At 36.2% G+C, this 8,779-nt stretch overlaps 2 protein-coding genes across 2 annotated transcripts; both read left to right on the forward strand.

Moving 5' to 3' along the window:
* Window positions 1-1,362: 1,362 nt before the first annotated feature.
* Window positions 1,363-5,187, forward strand: CBG14423 (the record flags this gene model as incomplete). The annotated part of the gene is made up of 5 exons (XM_002644474.2): window positions 1,363-1,370; window positions 1,415-1,680; window positions 2,076-2,254; window positions 2,432-2,656; window positions 4,990-5,187. The coding sequence occupies 5 exons, from the start codon at window positions 1,363-1,365 to the stop codon at window positions 5,185-5,187; spliced, it is 876 nt and encodes a 291-aa protein (XP_002644520.2).
* Window positions 5,188-6,932: 1,745 nt separating this feature from the next.
* On the forward strand, window positions 6,933-7,670 carry CBG27681 (the record flags this gene model as incomplete). The annotated part of the gene is made up of 2 exons (XM_045239591.1): window positions 6,933-7,016; window positions 7,584-7,670. 2 exons carry the CDS (start codon window positions 6,933-6,935, stop codon window positions 7,668-7,670), a joined length of 171 nt encoding a protein of 56 aa, XP_045099521.1.
* Between the last annotated feature and the right edge of the window lie 1,109 nt (window positions 7,671-8,779).

Genomic DNA, 8,779 nt, shown 5'->3' on the forward strand with positions numbered 1-8,779 from the left:
ACCTACGAAAATAGCTGAAGTTTGTTGGGTTTAACTGAAATTTCTAGAATTTGCTGAACATCTCTGTGTGATTTCTCAACTGAATTTCAGCAGAATTATCAGAACTATCCATTATCTGAAAAAATTCAGTAAGCTGCTGGAACCTTTTAGAAAACCGAAGCACTTTAAAATCTTTTAGAACTGAGAGAAGTTCCAAAAAAATGTTTATGATATTTCTTACAAAAATAGAGGTTACCAAGCTCAAAGAGCAAAAGTGGCATCCCAGCAATAACGGTATCATTAGAATTTGGAAAGATATTCTAGATTATTCTAGTCTATTTTCAATTTTTTTGAATAAGTTCTTGAACATTTTTTTAACTTTTTAAGTACATATTAATTACATATTAATATTAATATCAACAAATTACAATTTTCCTTCAATTCGCTAAAAATTAATTAAAACATATGTATTATTACAAATCAAAAATTAATTGAAAAAAAGATTTACAAGTGATTCCCGAACAGTTATTTTTTTTCGGACCGCTACATTCTCCCCGAACCGTAATTTTCCCTACGGACCGTTATTTTCACGACGGACCATTATTTTCTCTAGGGACCGCTGAAATGAGATGGAGCCAAACTTTGCAAGTTCACTATTGAAGAGATAGGGAAGATTCTAAATATTGAAGCAATCCATGAGAAGCGCGTCAGCTTGCGTCAATGTTTTGTTCCAATATTTTTGCCGCACCCTGTAAAATCTCTTCTTGTTGTGTTTTTGACCTGCCAACCCCAAAATTTCAAAGATAGATCAAATTTGTCTGGCGGGTTTTTTCAGTGAGAAACTTCCGTTATGGGAAAAAAACGGACAGACAAACAAAAAAGAAAATGATGCGGCCTTTCTATTGATTGGTCCCTACACATGAACACACACGGCCATTTCTTCCTCTAGGTGGCTATGGCGAGGAGAGAAGGCAATTAGGTTTGCGCGTTCCTCGTGCCCCGCACACTATTGGTGTCTTGCATTGCCATGATGGTACGCAAGTCCCTGCATTTTTACGTTTCTTTTTCTTTTATTTTGGTACTTGAAAGTAACGTAAAATAATCGATTTCGATCTTTTTTCTCGGAAAAAAATTACATCCTTTTTTTACTCTTATTAACTTTTAATTTACTCTTTTTTTACTCTTTTTATTCATATATCAGCTCCTTTTCTACTCTTATTTCAATTGGCATTATACTTGTTCTTTATCGATCACTTTAAATGCAAATTTTTTACAGGTACGCTGCTAACACTACTTAAAGACGCATCACCCAGTACTTGGAACCACCTTGCACCACTCATTCGTTTTTTCTCGTCAAGTTCGGAATCGCTACCAATTTGCAAAATGAATATGTAATTTTTTTCGAATTAGATGTCACCGAAAATTATTATTTCAGGCCACGTTTGGAACTGGAAGTGAATCAATCGATCGGAAAATACGAAATAGTGGATAACGAATTCGGCATCGGTGCTTTTGCCCAAGTATTCGAGATTAGAGACACAAAAGGACCGAATTGTCGTCTTCTACTCAAGGCGCAGACTTTTAAATACTCACATTTCAAAGAATGGCGAATTTTGAACATAATGAAGAACGAGAAGGGATTCACCGATCTGCTGGACTACTTCATCATTGAATCCGACAACATTGACCATTTCTGTATGGGTAAGTTTTCTATAGGCTACTGAAATGTATTTTAATGTTCCAAATTTATACAATTAGAAGATTCCAGGATCTGAAAATTCGAAATTCAGTTATTCTAAAAATCCGGGAAAAAAATTCAAAAATTCTGAAAATCTGAAATTCCAAAATTTAAATATTAGAAAATTCGGAAATTGAGAAATTGTCGAGTTCTAAAATCAAAATTCCAAAATTTATGGAATTTTGAATTTCCCTATTTTCTCTAATAAACGCCCATGGGCTTCTATTTGTCGAAGCACCTTGCGGGGTGAGCTGCTATTAGAGGAAATACGGCATTTTCGTTGAATTAGAACTAGAACAATACATTTCAGGGCATCAACACATTATAATGCAACTTCATTGAATTTGGCGTTTTTCAGTTATCCCCTACCAAGGTGAAACCTTCGCCACAGTACTTGCAAGATCACCGGCTTCTCCAGAAAATGCAGTCCGGATTGCCTATCATCTATTCACACTTATCGAAAAAGTTCATGCCATTGGATTTGTCCATAGAGATGTGCACTACAAAAATGTGTTGATGGATATGAGCGTCGACGGGGTATGTTTTTATAATAGGTATAAGGAGAAAATTGACAGCTGGTTTTGAGCCCTAGTCTTAATTTTATATAATCTTTTTTTGGGTACGGTCATGAAACTTTGATATTGGGGTCCCTGACTGAAGACAGTTCAAATTTTAAATTCCAATTTGTCAAAATTCAAATTCTCAAAAATTCAGTTCCTCGAGATAACCCTTATCGATTTCGGAGTTTGCGAGCCTATCAATCCACCACCAGAGAAGTCTCGTATGTGCGCCAGACATCAAAGTATCCATATGTGTCGCTCGGCAAGATACTCGGTTTTTGACGACCTTCAGTCACTCGTGTTCCTGATCATGCAGTGCATTGGAATCACCCCGTTCTTGACTGACAACAAACAAAGATTCGACAAAAAATCAGCTTTCGTAAGTTTCTGTTTTTTTTTGTCGGTATTGATTACCGTAAAACCTGTAATAGAAGGGCCTCCACACTTTTAAGTTTGAACTAAATTATCTCACATGGAATGACTCCCAAGTGTTACCCTTGAAAAATTGAAACCTATATGGTTGGAAAGAGCGTAAAAGTTATTTTAGAATCCGAAAGGAATAGTTGATAAAAATTTTTTTGGGGAGTTATGGCCCAAAACATACCAAAAAATGATTATATTTCCAAAAAAACATAACTTTCTCTGTTTTTGTTCGTTTGTTGAAATTTGAAAAACAGTAGATAGACAATTAATTGAACATTTGAGAACTAAAATTTTAATTTTTTTCCTGTTGATTGGATTATTGATTTTTTGAAAAAATTAAACATTTTTCAATATCTCAAAAATCCTAGGTTAACTTTTTTTCATTATGATCATCAAATTTAGCACATTTGCTTTACTATAGAAACATATCAATACCCCGGGGGAAATCATGCTCACACAAGTAATGCCAAAAAATGTCGATTTTTGGCACTTGGCTTCTTTGAATTCGTTGTCCTCGGCGGCCGGTATGGTGAGGAGCACATTTGTTTTTGTGATTTTTACATGCATATAATTTGTTTAAAGTGTTTAAAACACAATTTAGTAACATATGTCTTAAAATTGCAACTTTGAAAAAATCAAAATTTTGACATGTAATAGGGCATATCTATGGGGCATATCTATCAAACTGTAATAGGGCATATCTATCGAACTTGATGAAAACAGCCAAACTCTTTTTTTTAAACATGATTAGAAGAACCTAATTCTTTCAACGGCTTGAACAGAATTTTGAGTTAAGCTTTATTGGTGGTGCAAAAAATGAAGTTGCAATTAATTATTTTCCGGTTTCAAATTCATTTTTGTGTTACATTGTTTTTCATATTTATTACGTTTTGTTTTTAAGTTTATTGTAACTCCGATTTTTTTGGACCACTGATTTCTTCATGGGCCTTCAATTATTATGGGCCTCTGTTCATTTACGAGCCTCGGATTCCAGCAGAGAGCCCTCTTTTAAGTTTACAGTTATGCTCCATTATCTCCATTGAAAACATTAGTAAATTAATAACTGTGCTCCGAATTTTTCCTTAAATTACATATATAACATTTAATACCATGAAATAAAAATATAAGAAAATGAATCAAAAGTTTGGCCGTTTCCATCGAGTTCAACTATAGATTATAGGTGTACCCTTGTCAAAATTTACCAAAGAAAGGGTCAGGCTCGGAAAATCGTAAATATTTTCATTTTTAGGGCCCAACTCAAAATCCTGTTTGAGCCGTTGATAGAATTAGGTTCTTTTAATTATGTTAAAAAAAGAGTTTGGCTGTTTTCATCAAGTTTGACCATAGATATGCCCTATTACATGTCAAAATTTTGATTTTTTCAAAGTTGCTATTTTAAGACATATTACGGCATTCGAATAATTGACTTTCTATGTTACTAAATTGTGTTTTAAACACTTTAAACTAACTATATGCATGTAAAAATCACAAAAAGAAGTATGGCCGTAGTCATACCGGCCGCCGAGGACAACGAATTCAAAGAAGCCAAGTGCCAAAAATCGACATTTTTTGGCATAACTTGTGTGAGCATGATTTCCCCCGGGGTGTTGATATGTTTCTATAGTAAATCAAACGTGTTGAGTTCAATGGTCATAATAAGAAAAAAAAAGTTAACTTGGGATTTTTGAGATATTGAAAAATCTTTCAGTTTTTTTCAAAAAATCATTAATCCAATCAATGAGAAAAAAAATTAAAAAACTTAAAAAAATATCAATAAATTGTCTATTCATTGTTTTTTAAATCTAAACAAACGAACAAAAACAGACAAAGATATGATTTTTTAAATATAGCCATTCTTTGGTATGTTCCATAACTCCCCAAAAAATTTTTTATCTACTATTCCTTTCGGATTCTAAAATAACTTTTTACTCTCTTTCCAACCATATAGATCTCAATTTTTTCAAGGGTAACACTTAGGAGTCATTCCGTGTCAGTTTCTAAAAAAGATGTCAAAGAAGTGTCAACTGATAAAATGTTTATAATGTTACGATAAACAATTTATCAGTAGACATATTTTTTATATCTTTGGCAGGAACCGAGTTAATGTAGCTAAAAGTAAAACGTTTGCTCTCTTATTACAGGTTTTACGATGATTTATTAAGGAGTCTTTTGATTGACAGCGAGGCAGACAACAAGCGGTTTTAAAACTTCTTCCTACTCATCCTTTTTTGTAAAAAACAAAGAAAAATGTCATACTAATCCCATGATGTAATGTTTTACTCATTTCAGCATGCCGATCCATATCGCTACTTTCCCAACCGAGACATCACGTGGATTGCGGATCTTTATACACTTATCGAGGATCAACGCGAGTCTGGATACCACTACAACAGCTTGTTGGATCTTCTGGATGAGGCGATTCCCGGAGTGGATCCATCTGAACCAATTCAATACCGTTGGAGAAATAACACATTTCACCTTGCCTAATAGTTTGCTTCAAATTAGCGTATCACTCGATTCATTGCTCCCCGTCTATCCATTGATGAGCCCGATTTTTCAATGACTTTTGGTTTCCATATACAGTAATAGGTTTCACGTTGTTTTCGACAAAAGTCGATTTTCATCATTTTTTCCTCTATTTGATTGTCTAGGATTCCCCATTTTTATCAGTATTAAAATATGATCAGATGTAGTTTAGGTAATTGTAACACTCCCAGTTGTGGCCTTTAGATTTTTTAATAAATGGTAAACTTGAAATATCCCGGTGCTTTAAATTTAAAAAATCCACATTTCGCGATTCGATTTTTTTTTCTCCTCAATAATCGGTGTTTTCCCTCTTAATGTTCCAGTGTTAAATATTCTATACATTTCTTCTCCTTTTGATGATAGATAAGCTTTTATGAGTGTTATCACTCCGTGTTCGCACAGGTTTATCTGTAAATGATTTGTCTTCCAACTTTTTTCCTTTTTTTTCCTTTATTTTTGCATTTAAGAAACCTATACTTCCCTCTAAGTCACACTTTTTCCTTATCCAATACAATTTTGATTGCGTGTACTGGTGCTATTACTCAAATTTCTTTCGACCCGTTTTGAAGTTGCCTTTTGCACTATGTAGTTGTGGAGCTTTCACAAGTTATTTTTTAAATTTTTTTATAGCCTTACTTTTTTCCTTCAAATTCGAAGTTGATGCTAATTTGAATTAAAAAAATTCTGAGCTGTTGCTAATTTTAATTTTTAAATTTTTGGTTGTTAATTCGACATGGACGCACACTGTATAAATGTGGACGCACACTGTATAAATGACTGGAGACGCAGACAGAGAGGGCATGCGATGAAGGAAGGGTTGGTGGGCGCCGCGATGTGAAAATCAATAACAGGTCCTCTTCTGCCTTCACTCGTGTGCAAGTGGCAGAGATAGTCTCTGCAAAAGATTCGCTCATCTGTGAGCCTCCGCCTGTTGGTCGGTTGGTGTGTCTCTCATCGACAGGCGATCTTACCTACAAAAATTGACCCCGAGAACTCTTATCGAGAGAGTAACAGACCTCGGCAATGTGCATCCGATCTTGCTCTCCCCTTAGTAAATCTAAGATACATTAGCGTTCGCGTTATGGTCCCTCCACCTTTCTCTCACTCTCTCGCCGGTCTCCTCTTTTTCTCCCTGTCAGTAATCATTTGCCTCGTACAGTCTGGTGACCTTTCTTCTGTTCTCTTCGTTTGTGGTTTCGCGGTGTCCATTTTTCGCAATTCAGGTTTTCTTTGAGATCTAATATAACTTATTTGAAATACCAGAATTCGAAAACATCGTTTGCTCCTGTTACTGACCCAATGTTACAAACATTTGGGATGAACAGTCGAGCACGTCGTATTCCATCGATAAAATTTGTGAAATTGTCAGTTAGTCCTCAAAATCTTCCCTCAGTTAACAGTTGAACTGTCGAAAAACTCTGAAAATTAATCTGAAAAGGTAAGTGCGGGCGTAGGTGTAGTTTTATTCATGAACTCTTGGTTCGGAGACGTTTTCTCTGAATACTCAAGACTTTTGTATAACATCACAATGGATGGAGTAATGTCGATGATGTAGCACATCTCGCAATGAAGTAAGACATTTCAAAGATTTGAGACATTCAACTAAATCAGAAATTTTCAGCTACTTCACAACAAGGCGGTTGCTTTGAATGGTTTTGATGCGTTCGGACTTTCAAGCGGATCAGTATTTGCCTAGTGTCATCGTTATGACGCTGAAAGTTGAAAACGATATTATGGACGCAATTGAGCGCAACAAGCCGCATCTCCGACATCGATTCAAGGCTATTGTGGTACCAAAACGTCACACGGCACATGCCCCGACAATGTCACTCGAGCGACTCCGGACTACAAAGGGAGCGCGAAGTCTGCTTTTTGTGTTCCTAGCGCACTGAAAAGGTAAGTTTTGCATTTTCAGAATTTTGACCAACACTACGTTGATTTTCAGGTAAAACCGCGATTGCATTCAGCAGCTCCACTACGAGATCTCACCTTTCAAAAATTCTGAAAGAAGGCGACCTGGTTTTAGTTCCAAAAGGGAAAACATGCTCACCGAGGGAGAGGCTCAATCCCGATACCTGGAACTGGAACCTTTTTTGTTGTTGAATGAGTGAACGTCGTGACTGAACCCGGTTTCATGAAACAAGATGGTTTGTTGTGTGCGTCAGACGACTTGGTTGCCAAAGAACCTTCTGGAACTGCGAAAGGAATTCATGTACGAGATGCTGGATTTGATGTTCTGTTTAAATAACAAACGGTGAGCTTAAAAATAGTTTAACTACCTCAGTCGAAAAATTGCGAATGGGCGTAGGCTTTTTTTGAATTTAAAGTCAAATAGTGATAAAATGATTATTTTCCAGACTATGCTCAAGGAACGAAGTCGTGGGATTCCATATTTGTCGGATGCCTATGAGCAGCTTCGCAACCGTCGTTCAGATGTCCACTGAATCCGAACAAGAAGAACATATCCTATCCTCCTCGATGAATGTTCAGCAGCAATTCAAGGAGACGCACAACCAGGTCGAAATAAATATAATAATGAAGAATCACGAACAAGTAAAGGTCACAATGGCATCTGTTGCGGATGTTTATAAAAATAAGACAATAAAGAAGCTCGCTAACAAGCAAGCAGAAAATGACAAGATTTCAATTTTGAAACTCTGCTCGTCGAATGCAAGGAAGTTGTTTTGAAGGGTACTTCGATTTGGCAACGGAATTATTCTAAACGCTCATCGATGAACTTCACGTGATTGCTGGAGGACAAGGTTCAATTCCAGCATTAACTTTCCACAAGATTGATCCATTTGCTGTAAATCCTAAGGTATTCTGATCATTGAACACTGCGTTGTCTCATAATCTATGTTTTTGCAGGTGACTTATTTTCTCGACCATGTCATTAATGGGAGCATTTTCTATTTATTCACTAAACATATGGCTTTCTTCTGGAACACTTTGGGCAAGGTGAAGAGTTTAAACTTCAAAGAGACACCAAAAGTCTTCGTCCACACCGATGTCTTAACTCCGCTACGGTGGCTTCCGCTACGGTGGAATCACTTAAATCTTGTTGCAAGGTTAGTTTTCATCAGCAGTCAAACTAAAAGATACATTCAAATTTCGAGAAACCGACGGAGATTCATCGGCAGATGTATGCATCTGACTCGCAAGTTGCTGATTTTTCCGCTTACTGGGACCAAAGTATGTTGTATTCAAAAACACCGATCACCGATGGGGTCTAACGTCAGACTTGGTATGTTTCTGATTCACACGTTGATCATGCATCAGCAATTTGCTCATCAGAAATGTGTGCGGAGTATTAGTTTTCTGAAATGACAATCGTGCCGAAGTAGAGACATTGTTGTTTTTGAGGATAAGTGGAACCTTTTGATAGTCCAAATTCTTCAGCATGCTCAAGATTTACCAGGAGAGAACCATGTGTCCAATGAATACACGTTTATCGATGACTTGAACAAGAAGATCAAGTAACCTCCTGCAAAATTATAGATGTTTGAATGACACCGCTTTCACTGATCAAAATAGCTCGAAGATCTGAGATTTT

This window comes from Caenorhabditis briggsae, assembly GCF_000004555.2.
Source record: "Caenorhabditis briggsae complete genome, chrX, whole genome shotgun sequence".
In the NCBI taxonomy this organism is placed as follows: Eukaryota; Metazoa; Nematoda; class Chromadorea; order Rhabditida; family Rhabditidae; genus Caenorhabditis; species Caenorhabditis briggsae.